This window comes from Physeter macrocephalus, chromosome 8, assembly GCF_002837175.3.
Source record: "Physeter macrocephalus isolate SW-GA chromosome 8, ASM283717v5, whole genome shotgun sequence".
Taxonomy (NCBI): Eukaryota; Metazoa; Chordata; class Mammalia; order Artiodactyla; family Physeteridae; genus Physeter; species Physeter macrocephalus.
In genome coordinates, this window is record NC_041221.1 from 87,860,991 (window position 1) to 87,881,569 (window position 20,579).

Sequence of the window (20,579 nt, forward strand, 5' to 3'; positions counted from 1 at the left end):
CATTCCCTATGGAAAAAAGCATCCCCCCAAATTTACTTTTTTCCCCCATTTCATTTGAATTTTTCATTCGAATTACTTCAATTTCTGCCCTATAAAGTAAAAACACTACAAATAAAATAAATAAAAAATAAAATACAAACACTACAAATTTAAAACAAGTCCTATTAAACATAGGTTTAAATAATACTGGTAAATCTGTCAAAAGGTTCTAATTATTTTTAAATGACAGAAAAATAATTTTAATTTGGCAGCAACCACCTAAATATTTATAAAATCGGAAGTACTCTCACACAAAGGCAATACAAATAAATCGCTTGCTCAGATGAATTTTCAAAATGTATTTTAATCTTGTTCCAGAAAGAAAGAAAATTTCTAGATACAAACACATCTCATTCAATCACATTTTAAAATACATTCAGCAACTTAAAATATTATAAGAACCCAATATTTTCATCTTTATAATCTCAATATATTATATATTTAATATATAATATATATGTACAATACATACAGGTAGTCAGCAGGATTACAAAGTAATTTTTTAAAAGTTTGATCAATATTGATAAATATCTTTAGACTATTAAAAAGAACTATATTTAGGATCATAGAATAAAATAAAATATGGGCAGTCCAAACCTAATAGCAAGACTGCAAATGTTCACGTAGCCAATTATATTAAAAGATCCCTCAAGTTGGCTAGAATGCATTTTAAAATAATATTCTTGCTACTCTCAAGCAGCAGTACTTGTAGATATTAAGCATGTACAACTCCATTAAATTTAAAATTACTATGTAGCTTTCTTTACTGTAATATACAGTAGCTATTCCTTTCTGTTGGATTTTGCTGTTGTTGCTGTTTGAAGAGTGACTCGCATAGTACCAACAGAAGTGACTTTATTAGCTCCTTTCCCTCCTCTAAAGCATGGCTCAGTTTGAAGATTGTTCTATAGGCAGCCATTATGAATATTAACAGTACCATAATACCATTAAGATCAACCAATCAATAACTGGAGTCATATGAGAAGTTTCAAAGACTGATGGAGGTTTCTGTAAACCAAGGTCATCGGAAGTATTACACTTATAGATAGCTCTCTCACATCCATTAATACAAGGAGTTAAAATTCCAATGCCACAGTATAGCAGTTAACAATCTATTCTATAATTTTAAATATTAATACCATTAATCCACCCTGAGAATACAGAGGAAGTATTTAAAACAAGATATTCTGATATGGTTTTCCTTCCTTTGTATTTGCTTTCTTCTGGTTTTTGTCAGACCTTCAAAGGTACGAGTATCTGAATTCAGAGTGTGACTTCAATATCCTTTTTTGTTAACTGAGATTCACGCCACAGTGAGATACTGGTGATAGAAAAGCCCAAAAAGGCTTGTAGAAAAGAGACAAGCAGCAATCCACCAGGTCAGAAAAGACAGAAGTCCTCGAAAAAGCAGAGGAGTGAAAATGTTTTTTAAGCTGCTCAGTGCCACTGTTATTTGTGTAACAGTTACCTTCATCTTCCCATCAGCAGATGGTAATTCAGAGTAAACAGAATTGGAGGGTGGACTATTTCCCACTGGCAAGGTAGAGATAGATTCTGGATAAATCCCCCAGGAATGATTACCTAGAAAATTCAAGACGCAAATAAAACGTGAAGAGTAATTCCAAAGCTCTTTAGAAAAAATAAATAAATTCTTTAACTTATATTTGAAATTAAGAACAAAAAGTCTAGTGGCACAACAAATTATTCAATGTTGAAAATAAAGTAAAATAATAATCTTTCTACACACCTGGGGAAAATTCACTTAACTTGACCAGACTATAATCTAATCTTATCAGTAGGGGTGCACATAAAAGCTAAAATCTAATTTACTTTTAATTAACTGCACTAAAATCTGGTAAAATAACAAAAACATTTTTTTTTCTTGCATAATCCATGAATCAACTACCTCTAATGCAGTGACAGGGACAGACTCTATAACTTCTTAGAATCTTTTCTACCTCTAGAATATCAGAATAAATTCTTTCTCAGAAACTCTCTCTGATGTCAATGTGAGAGATTATTAATAGCTTCCAGAAATATTTTTATCATACACTTTCCTATTTTGGATAGAATATGAGTCACATAATTTACAACTGAGCTACTCTTTTATGTTCCATAGATTCCTGAAGGACATTTACATCTATCACAGCTCTAAAGCATCTATATGCCCACCCAATAATGCTTTTAGTTCCTTTGGCTTCTAAAACCCCAACACTGGCAGACTGCCTGACCTAAGCAAAGAAATGATCAATACAACAATAGATTCTTGAGTAACACCACAGATGGGCTGGATTGCTTAGTGAACAGACTTACAGAAGAACTTTGTTCTGCCACTGAGAAATCTTTACTCTATCAATGTAAGTTATCTGAAGCAGAACTCACCAAAGGGTTCTGTAATTCATAAGTTTACAAGTAATAATTTAAATGTTATGCACTAACAAAATCTTAAATTACTCTCTTACAACACAAAATATTAAGATGAAAAGTGCTCACTCTAGTTACTCAGAATTAACCTTTAGCAAACAATTCTTTTAACATTATAAAATGATATGGGCCTGAATTTTCAAAATCAAGATGATAAATCAATGAATCAACTTCCACAGCTTAAAGTTTCATGTTTCCTCTTAAAACTTCTAAAGAGAAAAACAATTTTAAGAGGATTATTTCTTTGTAGGTAACAAAAAGCATTATTAACTATAGGTAGAAAGTAAAGCAACATGTTTCCCAGTTGTCAGGGTATGCCTACCTAGAGTTTTCAAAAGCAGGGTTGTGTGAAGCAGCATGACCAGAGGAGCCACATACTGCAGTGCAATGACACAAAGGTAATAAAAGACTCGAGCGACCTGCAACCAACAACATTCTTAAGTTTCTAACATGGTTGACATGTTACAAATGAATTAAACTTTCATATAATCGTCAAACTGAATTGCTTAAGAGATGAATAATCCTTTCATGGGAAGAAAGCTAAATGGTAATAAACTTGTACTTCATTACAAATGCCACCAGACTGACTTCAGAAAGGCTCAGTTCGAAGGTTCTTTAAAATGTGAAAATATTAGAATAAATTCCTTAAAAATATTTAAGTGATTAATACAAATTGGAGAAACAAAACCACTAAAATTCAAATGGCTTATATTCACTTACTATTTCACATATAAAACAAAATGCTAAAACCTCTAAAGACAGACACCTAAAATATCAAACTAAATAATAACAGTCATATATGAGCATAAATAAAAACATTAATCCCCATTTATATTGGACTGAGGTAAAACTACAAAGTATGAAAATATATGAAAGGTAAAACATAAAAAAAGTTGTTTGAATCTTGATAGACACTTCTTACAATGAAATTTCGAGAGTAAAAAACAGAGGACCCAACATCACATTTCTTCAAAAAGACTCGATCAGGTTATAGGTCCAGTCCATTATAATGGTGGATGGATTCCTAGCACCTTCCTTCTCTGGAATCCCCATTAAGTTAAATTTTATGTTTCATGTTCAAGTACTTGGAATAATGTTAAAAGGAATACATTTAGTCACTAAAACTAATATTTCCTACTCTTTAAGTCATAAAGGCTTTACAATATATTGTGATGTCTTACAAATCAATTAGGGGAGTCCCATTTACCAAAAGTAGATATACCACAGCTTTGCAACCCAAACTGTATGATACTTAATGTACTTAAGGCAAGAAGGGGAATTGAGATCCTTTCTTCACCTAGCACCAGAATCAGATCAAAGTCTCTGACATGTCAGTTTAAGATTATCCCATCTATTTATAGTCATTTACAACTCAGTATTTGCTATTTTTCATTTGGACTACAGTATAAAACTTACCATTTTCTGAAGCTCAACCGTGCTTATTCGCCCTGCTTCTTTCTTCATCTGATCCACACATTTCTGGGCTAAGTTTAAGTAAGCTTGCAGGTGACTACGCATCATGGCCAACCGCAAAGCACACAGCAGGATTATTAACCAGAGTCGCAGAGTATCGAATGTAGCTTCTGTCATTCTACAGATCAAAAAGTTGATATGGTGCTCTCAAAGACCAAAATATGCTAGCATGCTAGTTATATGTGTTAATGTTCATCATTTAAGATATAGGGAAATCTAGACTTAGCTACAGATGGAGATATAAAAAGTATCCCACTCTACCACAGACTTAACTACATGATACTTTCACTTGCTTAACAGATAAATGTATCATGAAATAAAACAGTACGAGATAAATCTAACAGAAAAAAGTAGAACAACACTTGGGATTCTTTTCTCTATCTACCCTCCTCCATGGGGGGAAAAACGGCTATAAGACGAAAAGGGAAGTTGGGTGCTCTTAAACTGGAGACTATGAGAAAGAAAGAAGGAAAACAGAGGAGCTTGCCTGTGGAACTATCAAGTTATCAACTCATCTATTTCTGGCTACAGTTTTGTTTGATTATATAAATACCTGAGTAGGATCTTTCACTCTGCTGAATTCCTGATTGGGATCAAGAATTCTGATATACTGACAAAATCGTATGTTCCCTAAAGGACTTTAGAAAGAAGAGGTAAATTCTGATGCCCTTTTGGGGTCCACAGTTTCTGCTTTGATAAAAGATAACACTGTAATTTGAAAATAATGCCTACACCATGCCTGACTCTATTCAAAGCTCTAGCACACATCAGGCGCTTAATATGTGACTGTTGAAATGTGTGGAGTGATCTGCCAGACAGGATCTGGAATTTATAGGGGTCTCCCCCAAATTCTTAAGACCATGAGGGTAGAATGGATGGCTATAAAGAAGACCAAGTGGGAAAAGATAAAAAACCTTACAACACTTTGCTCCAAAATAGGCTCCATTATCACCCCTTCCTTCTGTCCAGTGTAAGCACCTAGGAAAGGGACTAAAACTACAATCTAGAAGTTGCCTGTGGAAATAAAGTTGAAGAACAGTACAGGAAACAGAAAAGGCAGAGAAGATGTGAAAGTGTACAGTTTGGTTTGAACTATTTATGAAGTGGAGGGAAAATAGGGATGGAACAAAGGCTTTATTATGTATGTTCTCTTTTGGTTTCCTTTTCACAAGGTCATGAGTGAACATGGACATAAAGCTCCAATAGAGATATACTGTTGGTTAGAAAGCATAAATGCATAACTTTTTATCAATACATTTACACTGTAATGAACAATGAGATTAAGGTATCAGTCATGTGAGACTGACAGTACACAAAAGTCAAGACGATCCACCGCCTTGAACCTTTCCAGGGGCTTACAGACAATACTGTGCTCCCTGGTGTGGTGCAACCAGGAGGCTTGACTGGTAGTATTCTGAAGACAGCTATTACGCATGCTTTGAGGGAGACAGGTAATAGAAATGAAGAGAATGGTATAAGGCAGTGAATCAAAACATATCTGCTCTGTTTATGAGGAGTTCAGGATTTAGATAAGAGTCCCTAATTAAATAGTACTGCTAACTCAGATTATTTAACCAACTTCATAAGGATTTAGTAAGTTGACATGATGGGGTATCTCAAAAAAGAGTCTGAGCTGGGGCAAAATATACAGGTAAAGAACAGGCAGAAGAAACTTCTCCAAATTCCTGAAGTCATTCTAGGGTTCACCGTATACGTTCTCTTCTGGTTTTCTTCTCACAAGGTTACACACATATGGACTCTGCTTGCTCACATTTTATTTTTTTGATGCCCAAGCAGAACACATGGGTGGATGAGTTTAAATACATTTCCAGGTTGAAACTGCATTCTATCCATTTTTGCTTCTGACTACAAATAAGGGCCTTTGACAAACCATTTAATCCATGTGACAGACGAAGAACCTGGGTTGACAGGCAGCCATTTTTTCTCAATCTACAACATGGACTTTGGAGTTTAAACAAAAATTAAAAATCACCTGTCTAATCACTTAATGTAATGATCTGACAAATAAAAAAAGAATAAAATGGAGCAGAGATATGACTGTAATTCTGTTTCATTTATGAAGGTCAGCAAAAGGGACCAACGACATAAGGCTATAGGAAGAGGACTCTAGGTCTTCATGTGCAACAAAATTTTTCCTGTAATTTAATATACCAAGGGGAAAATTCCTTCTTCCTACTTCCTTTAAGCATAGTATTCACTATTAATCTGTACATAATTTTGTAGGCTACAAGTGGGGAAATGAATGTTGGTATAACTACTAAATGCTTTACATACACCAGATCTGGCTGAATAACCTTAGCCAAATTATTTAACCTCTGAGTGTGTTATTTCATCTATAAAATGGAATGAGAACAGCAATCATAAATAGAGAATTACTATAAGAATGAATGAGATAAAATATGTAAAATATCAATACCCAGCATAATAACTGGTGTATGTCACAAATGCTAGTTTCCTTGTTTTCTTAATTAAACTAAGGCAAATATAAAATCAGAAAACATAATTACAGAAGTATAAAATCCAACTTCCATGATCAAACTTCAAGGAAGGACTAGGAATGCTTTCAGCATCAAAGATGTGGGTTAAAAGTTTATCTGAGATTTGGTCTGGAAACCTACGATCCTTAGGATTACTTTTAAATACTCAGTGAAACTGTCAAGTTAAAATTACCATTAAAGCTTACTTGTGTGGGGGAAAAAATGTTATGACTTCAATGTATACTTTCTAAGTTCAATAAGATTAGGTGTTAAAAAAAAAAATCATGGTCATCACAGATTCTACACTTCAAGACAAATTTGTACCAGGATCTAAAAGAAATACATAATATACAATGCATACTGTAGAATCACTGACTAGTCAAGATTTTCTATTTTAATTCTGATGAGGCAAAGCAGTGAAAGGAACATTTATTAAGCACTTACTTCCAGCTGGTTGCATTACATGTGTTCTTTCATTTAATTCCAATGATAACCTTGTGAGGTGGATACTATTATCTTCATTTTCCAGATGGGGAAACAGAGGTTCAGTGAAGTTAAATAATCTCTCTCAAGTGACAGTTTTAGTGAGGATCAGAACTGAGGTTTGAACCAGCTCTGCCTGAATCTTTTTATTACTCTAACATAGTTCCATAAGGCTAATGAGTTAACATATCAAGTATAGTTAATGCCTTTTAATGAATTATTTCTATGTTACCTTCTTCTCTTAAAATACAGTTGTCTAATTGGGGAAATACGACCTAATATTAGATAACAACGTTAAGGCTTTATTTTTTAATTTTGATAGCTATGATGATAATATTGTCATGTAGAAAAATATCCTTATTTTTTAGAGATGCATACTAAAGTTCTTAGGGGTAAAAATGTTACGCCTCTAATTTACTTGAAAAACTACTTCATCAAAAAACAAAACAAAAAACAGTGGAGCAAATATGGAAAATGTTAACTCTTAAGGGGCTAAATATATGAATTTCCATTTATACTACTCATTTTTTCCTCCATAATTTTCACAATTAAGAAAAAAATAAGAGAAATGTAGTGTCTTAAAAAAAGCAGAAAAACTTACAACTGTACAAGATAATATTAGTGCAGAGTAATAATCATCCAAAACCATTAATGAAGATCACAAAAAGGTAAAATGATGACCTATAGTTTCTATTTTATAATATATTTTAAAACATTTCTATTAATGTTTTAAAAATACAGTGTCCTAATGTTATCATTAAAAAATGTGAACACAGTAAATAATATTTTAGAAAAGTTTTGATCATATAATGAAATAAAAATTAGCCCCCAAATACCCATACTTACAAAGGGACACTTTCTTTACCCAATGGTGGGTTCATAATGTAGTCTTTGGTGATTGGTTTTACCCAGAGCAGAACCATAAATAAAGGTGCCAAGAAGTTGATATGAAGTAATGTTCTGAAAGTATGTAAGAAATAAACATAAAAATCCAGAAACAAAATACACTAATAAACTACAGAACCTTAGGACTTAAAAAATGAAGGTAGGAACTTATTTTCAGTATTCTATATTAAGGTACTATTGTCACCATTATTTTATATTTATCATTACTACTTAACACTGATTTGAGCCCTTGCAAAAATACCTCATTATTTTAATTGTTCAGATGAGAACATTCAGATTGAGAAAAGTTAAATGACTTGCTCGTGGCAATATTACAGGTTAGAAGGAGATCTAGCAGTAAAATCTAAATCTGTTCACTCCTATTCTAGTGTTCTTTAACAATCTCCTACTGTATCCCTGATTTAATACACTGGTACTTAAATGATTCTCTAACTTTGCATAATCAATGAATCCAATGGATTTTCAGTATAGGAGTCATCTTTTGATACTTTTCAGTCCAGCTAAAACAAAGTGCCTTCTCATTATTTACAAGTAAGAGACAGTGATTAGCAAGGTCCATAATACTAGAAGGCATATGGCAGATGGAAGCTACTGCAGGAACTTTCTTATAAATGAGGAAACTTTCAATATGTAATGAACATGTATAATGTTTTAATTACATTGTTAAAATAATAAGTGACTCACATTTTTATTTCTTCTTGAAGCATTATGAACATACCTGAAATTAATTTCCCTATCCTATAAAAACCAAGGAAATTTATATTACTCCTACAAGGCAAAATACCCAATACAGCAAAAGGTTTCAGGTGTGAGATGTAATGTCATTCTTAATTGTTGTCCCAAGTTTGCATCCTACAGAGATACATGACTGGTAAAGACCGTCCTTATTTCAGAAAGACAAAATTCTTCAGACTATTTTATTACCATGTACTGCTTTTATTACCAACCATGCTGGGGGAGCTAAACTGGAGGGTTTAAAATACACACACCCCCACACACACACCCACACACACCCATACCCACACACACCCACACTTCAAAATACCACTACAGTGCAAGTGATAGTGATTTATGTGAGCAAATGGCCAGATCAGGAAACCATGAACACCTGACAGGGAGAGGTGGAACTCTGGTTCTAAGCTCTGGCACTAAAACAAGTACTACTGCCTGGCCATGGGGGTAAGGAGAAAGCTGCTCTTTGTGCCAGTCATGCTGCTCTCACAACAAAACTAGCTTAGCACACCCTGGATCCAGGCAGAGTGCTACAACACAGTGTGTGTGTGTGTGTGTGTGTGTGTGTACAAAACTAGCTTAGCACACCCTGGATCTGGGCAGAGTGCTACAACACAGTGTGTGTGTGTGTGTGTGTGTGTGTGTGTGTGTGTGTGTGTGTGTGTACAAAACTAGCTTAGCACACCCTGGATCCGGGCAGAGTGCTACAACACAGTGTGTGTGTGTGTGTGTGTGTGTGTGTGTGTGTACAAAACTAGCTTAGCACACCCTGTATCCGGGCAGAGTGCTACAACAGTGTGTGTGTGTGTGTGTGTGTGTGTGTGTGGCGGGGGGGGCGTGGGGTTGGGGAGTTTGCAATACACTGAAAATAAAAATCCAAATTCCCAAAGGGAAAAATCTTAAGCCACATTTTACTGAGAAGGAAACTAAAACGTGCCCCCATCCCCAACCCCAAACCATCACTAAATGCTTTAAATGTTTTTATAAAGTGATTCTTTCACCCCACAGCCTGGGTAAATCATCGGGTGCAGGGGAAGAAAGCAGCAGTATTAGGTATGCAGTGTTGCTAGGGAACACTCTAGTATCAAGGAGCAGCCCACAGCGGTTTCAGTAGCTGGTGAAGGGCTCCCCTCCACCCACTCTTTCAGCTTATTTAAATCATAACACTGGGGTTAGTGGACTGAAGTGTGTGTGTAGAGAGGAGGGGGAGAATCAGGTTTTGTTTTAAAAGGAGCCATTAGACAGGCGGATGGTGGGAGAAAGGCAGGATGTAGCCAACAGCATGCTGAGTAAAAGGAGCGGAAAAAAGAGGGATGAAGGAGTGTGTACTGGGAGGTGAGAATAAGTAAATACACACACAAAGCAAATACAGAAAAATGGAGGTAAGGAAAAACACAAAAAAACTTTCAAAATTAAAATAAAGGAAAATGACATAGGTAAGAGATAAGAATGTGAAAAGACTAGAGAATCAGCATCATTAAATATAGGCTTTTAAAGAGCAGAAATGTTAGGAAATATGATTACTCAGAGAAACTTAATGACTATAAATACATATATCAAAATGGAATATTCTCAACTTGGGCTTCTACTGCAAAACAAAAAGAGGACTTGGAAATTTGGATCTGGACATGAAATGAAGATAAAAATCTATCCATCTGCCAAGGTGTCCACACCAACAACAACCAAAAATCTGTGATAACCACAAATAATATAGTAAATGGGCTCTGAACAATATGCAGAGATTCAAATACGATTTCTCCATTTGAAAACTAAAATAGTAATCTATGATATTTAACACTGTACAGTATTAGCAATCCCGAACTAAAATAATCTTGCAAACAGATCAATAATATAAGGAAAACAAACATTTCTTATGTATACAGATTTACTTTCAAAACATTTTTAAATAAAATACTTTAAATAAAAAATATTAAATTATTTAAATAAAATTATTTATATGAAATTTAAACAAGTATTTTTAACTTAAAATTTCTGATTTAAAGAAATTTCCATAGATCCTTAGATCAGTGGCAGAGATTACAATATCATAAACATTCATCTCTGAGTTCAAAAGAACTAACATAAATATTGATATTTCCATTTTAACATATAAGAGAAATTTAATAATTTAGTTGGGTTTTTTTACATAGGACTTAAAATTTAGAAGTGAATGAAAGAAGCTTGCTTATAGTAGAAAGAGGAAGAAGTGTGACATCAAATGATTATTAATTTTCAATACAATAATTTATGATTTCATTACAATAATATACCTTCATTAAGATGGAAAACATATATTTATCTGCATGTGCTTATGTACATTTTCCGCTTACTGTGTAATTTTTTCTGTTGCCAAATTCAGGGCATCCAGATGCATTTGAGCCAGTCGTAATCCAGGAAATGTCAAAAAAGCCCCAATGAGTGAACAGAAAATAGCCAGGAAAAATTTGAAAGTAAGTTTTGAAACAGGACCCCTAAAAATAAAATTTTTTAAAAAGCTGATAAACTTTTGAAGTTAACTTTCTAGAAATTTCCATTCTTCTAATCAATTACTTTACAAACCACAATAATAACAGTAATACAAACAAAGTAAACTCCTACAAAAAGACTGCTCTTATTCAATCATCCATAAAGGATTTTGGTGAAGTATAAAGTAAATCAGACATTTCTTAAGTCACAATTTTAACAATCCAACCTACAAGTTCAACATAGAAAATAACATGTGATTCATAAATTTCATTTAATCTCTAGTAGAAGAGGAATTAAGTTAATAAATAAGAGCAAATTCAAATGAGAATTCTATAAAAGATACTTTATACAAATGTAAAAAACATGAGTAAGAATATTGCTAAAAAAGAGACAGTCCTACTTAAAAAAGAACTCTTTTCACTGATTAAAAACAAAGAACCACTTATAGTAAATGCTATTTTACCAAAAATGGAAAAAATTAAATCCAAATAATACTTAATTTAAAAAACTTACTGAGATTCTAAACCTTGCTTTTCGAGAAACTGCATCGCACTGTCTGAAAAATTTGTAAACCCTGTAGGGGGAAAAAATTTACTCTTATCATAGGGGTAAAATACAGAATCTTTGGAAATAAAATGCTAGAAAACAGAACATCTTTAATTTTGAAGTGATGAGCATAGCTCTTTCATGTGCTAATTAGTATGTCAAAATGCAATAAAACTTAGTTATTAGGAGAAATAGTCTTTGAAAACATCCCTTTGATATTTGTACAGTCCATGAGTATGCATAAAATTTGCATTAAAATTTGCATCTTTATCTATGTGAGGCAACTTTAGCATTGGTGAAACTTATTTAACTTTAAGGAAAAAATGGGGAGGGAACAGCATTTTCGGAAAAAGGTAGCAAAAGCTTAGCTAAAAAAAAAAAAAGAAGATCTTAAGAATAATAAAGGTTAATTATTTAGAACATTACAGAACATATGCCTCAAACCTAATTTTAAAAACTTAACAGATATGAAATTATTACCTGTTTCGAGTCCAAATTCCAGATAGTTTTCTGTTACAATCAAGACTGCCATTGCTTTCACAAAGAAAAAAAATCCAAAGGTAACACAGACTGATCTTTCACCACCATCTTCTACTTTAAAATAGTGTGTAGTTAATGAAAATAGAACTTTGCTGCAGAAGGAAAAGTTCAGGAAAAACCACAAATAACTTTGTGGAAGTTAAACACAACCATCTTTACAGGGCCTGAACTCCAATAAAATTTGACTACAACATTCATTTTGATGCTACAACATGCTTATCTACAAAGTGCCGTTTGGAAGTAAGTGAAAAACTAATGAAAATCTGAATAGTCTTCCAGAAAATAGGACATAAAAACAAAGCAAATCTAAGTGAAGTTTATAACATTTTTAAATTAATAAAAAGTGTACATACACATACTAAGCTGTAATTAGGGAAAGAATGTATTTCTACTTTAACTCAAATTTACTAGGAGGTTATTATAATAATTTTATGAAATAGGTTCTCAGTGAAACTATTATGAAATAGTTCTCAGAAAAGCCAAGGTACCAGTTATCTTAGGGAACTACCTTTTATTGGGCATATTTGCCAAGTAGTTTATATTTAGAATTAAACACACATCATAGGAATCATCTGTAAATCATCCACTAATTCAAAATTTGAGAATTACTAATAGCCAATGTGTAAGCTGTGGCACAAAAACTAAATAAGCATCTGGGATCAGCATTTCACAGTATGATAAAACAAAATACTTTAAACAAGTTCCTGTTGAGTACTCAAAAACAACGAAAGGCTCAACATGCTCACCTATTTTTAAATATTTAAATTTTATGTGAAAATACTAAAGAGACTATTTTATCTGAGCCCTCTCCCCCTTAGTAATTAATCAAATCAAGAGCAAATCAGTGGATGATCCATAGCTAGAATCCAGATTTCCATTATACCAAATTGTTCTCCTTGAAAGCATAAACCCACCAAACAAAATAAGGTGCTTGGCCAAAAAAATCTAGAAAAGCAACTTTTACATAAATTATATGTCAGGCATAGGAAATAACAGCAGCTGTCATTTAGTACTTGTCAAGCACTAAGCTTTACCAATTAACTCATTTCATCCTTACATTGGCCAACTATTATCATTACTTTTCCAGATTTTTAAAAATTATGGCACAGATAGGTTAAATAGCTTGCCCAAGATCACACAGCTAGATCAGAGGCAGTTGGGATTTAAATCTAGGCAGTCTGGATCCAGAGTATGTTCAGCTTAACAACTTAGTATATTGCCTCTAAGATACTGTATACAGCACCTAAGCTATGCGGTAGTTAGCAGCAACACATGAAATCATTTTAAAAACAGAGCTGCCTTGACAGAAGTAAACAGTTCATTCAAACATCCTCACAATCAGAAGTATTCTTGTTAAGGAATGGATGGGAAAGGATAAGGACGCTCGTCCTTGCTCTTTAAAAGGAAGATGTCCTTTGCTGCCTATTTAAAACATGCTAATATAGTTATTACCCAGTCTCTATTAAGATCCTAACTAGGATACTGGATATAAATGTAGAGTCCCAGCTGCTCTAAAGCTTACGGGAACCTACCCTAAGTAAGCCAACATGAAGGTAATAAAGACAGATGACTTACTTGCATCTTTCAAATGCAACTTGAAATAAATCTCTACTAGAATGTAAACTCCATATCAAGGATTCTTGTCTCTTGCGCACTGCTTAGTTAGAGCACCAAAAGAAGTGCCTGGCACACAGTAGGTACTCAAACAATCAGTGAACAAATTTTGCCATAGAAATAATGTTTTACATGGTAGTTTAGGTAAGCTGAAACTACTAATTCTATGCTTTAATGGTAAATACACCTTTTGAAGAATGAGATAAAAACAATTCTTTCTCTAGTATAATATACTCAAAGTAAAAAAATAATATAGAAAAAGTTTTAATCTAAGATCTGTTTCTATCAGTGGTAATAACAAAAATACAAATTATTTACCACTCAGGGTTATAAATTTAAAGGATGTTCTAAGTTTTATAAAGGCTTAGGCTTTGTTTTCTTAAGGCTTATTTAGAAGATAGTTCCCTCTTTTAAATGTCAAAAAAAAATGAAATATAAGAATAGCTCATTTTTATCCACCTATTCCTGGGGCAACGAGGCCCTCAGAAATGTATGATAGGAAGTGTCTTTATTAACCTCCTTTAGTCAAGCACCTCATTTTTCAGTGAGTATCATCCCCCTTCCTGACTTTCACTGTTCTCACCTCAGTTAATCCCACTCTAGCTAATCTCCCTTTCACACAAACCTCTCTGCTCTTTCTCAAATTCCATGATTCAAGATAAATACTTGCTAAAATTTATTTTCCTAATTACTTACTAGCAATAGAATTATTTTCTTTGGAAAAAAATGTGGTCTTGTGTGCTAATTATAGATCAAATGAACTTTCATGGGCTAGTCTGAAAGGAAATGCCATTTATAGCATTATTTCTCTAAAATGAAGATTATTTTATTTCCAAGCATTTCAGAATACAATCTACACGCAAGGTGGAGGTACAATCTAAAAATTGCTGTACTAGGAATTTATTTCAACTTTTTAATATATTTCTTTACAGACTATTATAATGTTACTTATAATGCTACATTCTATAAATTAAGTACTTGATTTCCTTTTTTTTTTTTTTTTTTTTTTGCGGTACGCGGGCCTCTCACTGTTGCGGCCTCTCCCGTTACGGAGCACAGGCTCCGGATGCGCAGGCTCAGCGGCCATGGCTCACGGGCCTAGCCACTCTGCGGCATGTGGGATCTTCCCGGACAGGGGCACGAACCCGTATTCCCTGAAACGGCAGGCGGACTCTCAACCTCTGCGCCACCAGGGAAGCCCCTGATTTCCTTTTAAGACAAACAAAACCAGATCATGAAAAGCTAGATGATACCCTATTAACTTTTTGATTAAAAAACCTCTGCAGGGCTTCCCTGGTGGCGCAGTGGTTGAGAATCCGCATGCTGACGCAGGGGACACGGGTTTGTGTCCTGGTCCGGGAGGATCCCGCATGCCGCAGAGCGGCTGGGCCCGTGAGCCATGGCGGCGGAGCCTGCGCGTCCGGAGCCTGTGCTCCGCAACAGGAGAGGCCGCAACAGTGAGAGGCCCACGTACCTCAAAAAAAAAAAAGACCTCTGCATGTTTTCATATTTGCTATAACAAATACATGCTTTAGGATCCATATAACCAGAAATACTATAGAACTTAGGCATACACCTGAAGACATTTACCAGGTATGTTACATTCATTCTAAATGTCTTCTTAAATCAATTACACTCCAATGAAAATTTTTTAAAAATTAATACCTTTGTTATTATGTTTAGAGAGAACTATCTTTTAAAAGAGATTTGGAAATTAAAAATCCATATATTTGGGGCTTCCCTGGTGATGCAGTGGTTAAGAATCCTCCTGCCAATGCAGGGGACACGGGTTCGAGCCCTGGCCCGGGAAGATCCCATATGCCACGGAGCAACTAAGCTCGTGTGCCACAACTTTTGAGCCTGTGCTCTAGAGCCCACAAGCCACAACTACTGAGCCCACGAGCCTAGAGCCCATGCCCCGCAACAAGAGAAGCCACCGCAATGAGAAGCCTGCGCACCACAACGAAGAGTAGCCCCCGCTCGCTGCAACCAGAGAAAGCCCGTGCACAGCAACGAAGACCCAACACAGCCAAAAATAAATAAAATTTTAAAAAAATCCATATAGTTAAAAAATAAAAATGAATGTCTTCTTATATTCACCATAACTCAGGTTACATATATATATATATATATATATAAAATGGTCAAGTTTTGAACAAATTACTTTTTTAATTAATTTTTTTATTGGAGTATAGTTGATTTACAATGTTGTGTGACTTTCTGCTGTACAGCAAAGTGAGTCAGTTATACATATACATATATCCACTCTTTTTTAGATTCTATTCCCATATAGGTCATTACAGAGTACTGAATAGAGTTCCCTGTGCTATACAATAGGTTCTTATTAACAAATTACTGCTCTAATGTAAAAATTAAAACTAATAAACATGGAAATGCCACTGGTTTACATTATTTCCTCCACCAAATATTCAGCACCCCGACACAAGGTTATCTTGCTCAATTTAACTCTGCAGTACTCTGGTTATAGAGTACTGCAATACACAGATACCTGAAACGCTACTGAAGTAAAAGAGCTAATCCACATGATAATAGATGTCAGTTTTTCTATGATATTGAACATCAGGGGAAAAGGGAAGCTAAATTATTTTACAACAAGGGAAATAAATCCTCAAGTCTTATATATCTGTAAAACCAACAATCTTTGCAAATTATAGTAAGAATTTAAAGAGTGATATTTACACTCCAGTTCTTACTTTGTAATGAAGAATTCTGTGGTATTTCCATGTCTTATTCCTTCGATATTCTTTCTAAAATCACCTAACATTATTGTTCAAGTTTTCCCTAAACATAGTTGTCAATCCTCTTCCTATTTTGGCTAACTACTAAATCATTTATAAGCAATAAGACTATACTACATCACTGCAGAAGTTGGCATGATTTTGTTATATTAAGCTTAAGTAGGGCTGTCAAATTGATAGGATGTCAATTTCAATTAAAATGATTGATGGAGGTTTAACAAAGCACATTTAGTTTCCATGTCATTTTAAGATGTGATGTGAATTTTTTAAACTTTTCTATAACTTAATCATTGCATATATCCTACCACTATTTTCTCCTCCTTTTCTGTAAGAATATCATTTATTTCAGACTTTTTGCATTTATGCTCTCACATCAAAGACACTGGTAGTCTACAGTTGCTTAAAGTAAAAAGACTTTACAGGGAAAAACAATTAGGAAGACTATGTATCCAGGTCAGAACTCTGACAGTAAACAACAGGCTCCAGCTAGGGGAGATAGAGGTAGGACCTGCCCCACCATAAGCGCACACCCATCCCATTAACCTGGGTGAAGATATATTGTTTGTAATGAAAGATGCCTCTAAGAGGAGTCAGCTGTGTGTGCAGGCAGAAAAAAAAAAAAAAAAAAGGTTACAAAGCATAACTCTAAACCATCTTGCATAAACTAAGCTCTTGGAAGAGTTTTCTAATTAACCAAAGTAATAAACACATTGTAGTTTAAATTTACATTATAAATGATTTTTTTTTAGTAGTTCAATTAATAAAGAAAAACTACAAAGTTAAGACTTCCCTGGTTAATCTTCTGAACTTCTCCTTATAGGACAGAACAGCATTATAAGAGTCTATAATACAATTATTTTTTAAATTATGTAATTTTAAAAGCATAACCTAATTATATTTATGATTAATAAGTGATATTAATCACTTCAGTAAGAGTTAAGCCAGGTTAAGTGTAAACAATACAAAAGCAAATAACAAAGAAAAAAATCTGATTTTTAAATAAAGAGGACTACTGGAGCTTTTCCCCATGCAAATAGCAGCTTTTCTTATAATGAAGTAGAGTACCAAGTTTTCTAAGACAGCAAGTTAAGAACAATTTTACAAGTCTTAAAATAAACTTCATCTAACTTTCAACATTCAAGATGCAGTTTTATGAAACACGAAACACTGTTTAAGAGTGATGATGAGATTCTAAAATACAGATGCTCAAACTTTTCTCTCCAGGATATTCTGAATCCCATGCTCCTTATTCATCTATCTCTTCTCTGAAACTTAAAAATAAAAGAAACAAAGCTAGTGGTTCATTTTACTACTATCAAACACTACAGGTCCATCTCTTTCTTGGCATTCTAATGAAAAGCTTACATATTAGGAGATAACAAGGAAAAAGGAAAAAGATTTAAAAACAAAACATAAAAACTCCAAAACCACAAATGAAATGCTTTTGAGATTTAGCTATGATCTCTCTCATTGCCTGAGGGCCCCAAGCCCAGGTTGGAAAAACACTGTTTCATTTTTACTGAAAATGGATACTAGAGTCTATTAAGATACAAATTCCAACCCCTTCACTTACACTAAAAAGCAAAATAACATCTTTAGCCAAAAGTGATATCAAATGACCAAAATGAAATTTCTCAAAGATTATACCTACTGCCAAATTTTGTTACCCCAGATTTATTAAATAAATTACAAAATATGTCAACACTAAAGGAAAAAAAATAATTAGATGCAACCAAATCCAGGTTATAATGCCTACATCTTGAATTCATACTGAAGAGTAGATAAATCTTAAAACCAACTACTTGTTGAGCTCTATGTTGGAACAAAACCTTCCCATAACCCACAGTGTAAACACACAAACTATATTCTGATATGTAATACTATGATCTACCTACGCCCATATGTTCAAGCTTTCATTCAATAGTCCCCAAACCTCCACTTAAATCAGAACAGTGTATTTACCATTGCCTAAATGTAACAGTTATACTGTCTTGGATCATAACTTATTACCTGAACTACCCTCTTCCCTTCCCTCTACCTAATCAAAGGCTCAGCTCAAGCTCCACATCCTTCACGAAGCTTACCATTTACCTCTTCTGCCCAGACCATTCTCTTCCTCTTTTGAACTCGTAGCACTTAACTACTATAACTCACTTGCCAAGTATACAAGCTACCCTGAACTGTAGTGCGACACAGATATAAGAAAGCAGAAAGGATGATAAAATGAAATGATCAATCCAGGAGGCACAATATCCGACGAACAAAAGCAAGAGGGAGAAAGAGAACAGGGGATGGGAGGATTACAGAAGGGAAAAAACTATCAGAGACATAGTACAAGATAATTTCCAAACTTGAAGTTTCCAAATTAAAAGAGCCTACCAAAAGCCCAGCACAAAGAATGAAAAAAGATTCTCAACAAGGCACATGATCATAAACCTTCAAAAACCAGACAAATAAAGAGAAGACTGTAAAAACCTTCTGAAAAGAAAAATAAAGAAAAACAAGTCATATGCAGAAGATTAAACATCATGACATTGTACTTCTTCACAGCAACTTTGACACTGAGGACAATGGAGCAATGTCTGCAAAATTATGAAGAAAAATACTGACAACCCAGAATTCACTATTCAACCAAAATATCAATTAAATAAATGAGAGCAGAGAATTAAGACATTTTGAAAACTGCAAAGTCTAAAACTGGTTACCTCACATGTGCAAAAAGCTCCACCAAAACATCTAAACAAACCAAGAAAGAGAAAAACACTGATTCCTAGAAATGGGAAATTAAACTTGGGAGAAAGGCAAAGGGAATTCCTAGGATGACAACAAAAATAAGTCCCAGGATGACAGTTGTGTAGCAAGCCAAAAGGTCAACCAGTCCAGATAAAAAGCCAGAGAACAGAGGTCTCTGGGAAGGGTATCTCTATGGGGGTGGGGGTGGGATGGAAGAGGAACTAATACAAATTATGAGTGACGTTGTGAAATAACTATATTGAAAAGCTAGTGGAATTAATAATAAACACACAGAAAAGTAAGTAAATTTTAAAAAATTATTAATTAATGAAAAAACTGCAAAAGAAGATATAATACCTTATAATTATATATTGCTCACATATGAACAATATTTATATAGGTATAATAATCAGAGGGCTTCCCGGGTGGCACAGAGGGCTTCCCTGGTGGCGCAGTGGTTAAAAATCCGCCTGCCAATGCAGGGGACACGGGTTCGAGCCCTGGCCCGGGAAGATCCCACATGGAGCGGAGCAACTAAGCCCATGCGCCACAACAACTGAGCCTGCGCTCTAGAGCTTGTGCTCTAGAGCCCGTGCACCACAACTACTGAAGCCCGAGCGCCTAGAGCCCATGCTCCGCAATGAGAAGCCACCGCAGTGAGAAGCCTGCGCACCGCAACGAAGAGTAGCCCCCACTTGCCGCAAATAGAGAAAGCTCGCGCACAGCAATGAAGACCCAATGCAGCCAAAATAAATAAATAAAATAAATTTTTAAAAAATCACTGAACTGATTTCAGCAAAAATTGTAAAGTAACTACATTAAGAACATAAAAAAGAGAAAACACAGAGGATGACAGTTTAAGAAAAATCCTCAACTATTAAAAGTGATGAATTAAGTGTCAGTAGTATAAGCATTATACTTAGAAATGTGAAAAAAATTTTAAAGCCAGAATAAACAGCTAAAACAGGACCAGAAGTGGCAAGAAGGTAAGGGACTCTTGGTTTCTAATACAACACTTTTAGAACTTTTTGTCCATATAAACAATGTATATATAGTATTTAATAAAAGTTAACATTTTGGAAAATTCAATTTAGAGTTTAATAAAATCTTGATCTACAATGTACCCCCACTCTGGAACAAAGTACATTATGTCCTAGAGTTTAACAGAACCTAAACTACACACAAATTCACAGTGTAAAACACATATGCACTGAGATTATTTCCATGTCCTATTTATTAAAATAGTAAAATGTTAAAGATGATTAACATTAACCAACTGTTAGAAAAGCTTCCCATGCTTGTTAAACACTATGATCATAAAAACCTTAAGATTTCAATACAGTCTAAGTCTTTCACTGGCAAAGAT

General features: G+C 34.3%; 1 protein-coding gene across 7 annotated transcripts in view; it reads right to left on the bottom strand.

The window, feature by feature from the left end:
- Window positions 1–323: 323 nt before the first annotated feature.
- Window positions 324–20,579, bottom strand: part of TMEM161B (transmembrane protein 161B) — a 69,841-nt gene continuing 49,585 nt past the window's right edge. For 4 of the 7 annotated variants that reach the window (XM_024120687.3, XM_024120646.3, XM_024120676.3 and 1 more), the window contains 7 exons: window positions 12,048–12,199; window positions 11,535–11,595; window positions 10,886–11,026; window positions 7,764–7,877; window positions 3,880–4,054; window positions 2,786–2,882; window positions 518–1,620 (listed from right to left, as the gene is read on the bottom strand). In XM_024120687.3, the coding sequence (XP_023976455.1) occupies window positions 1,343–1,620; window positions 2,786–2,882; window positions 3,880–4,054; window positions 7,764–7,877; window positions 10,886–11,026; window positions 11,535–11,595; window positions 12,048–12,199 (1,018 nt within the window). In that variant the 3' untranslated portion in view covers window positions 518–1,342. Of the gene's footprint in view, window positions 1,621–2,785; window positions 2,883–3,879; window positions 4,055–7,763; window positions 7,878–10,885; window positions 11,027–11,534; window positions 11,596–12,047; window positions 12,200–20,579 lie in introns of all 7 variants that reach the window. The other 3 variants (XM_007122102.4, XM_024120704.3, XM_055086656.1) reach the window with 3 other exon arrangements.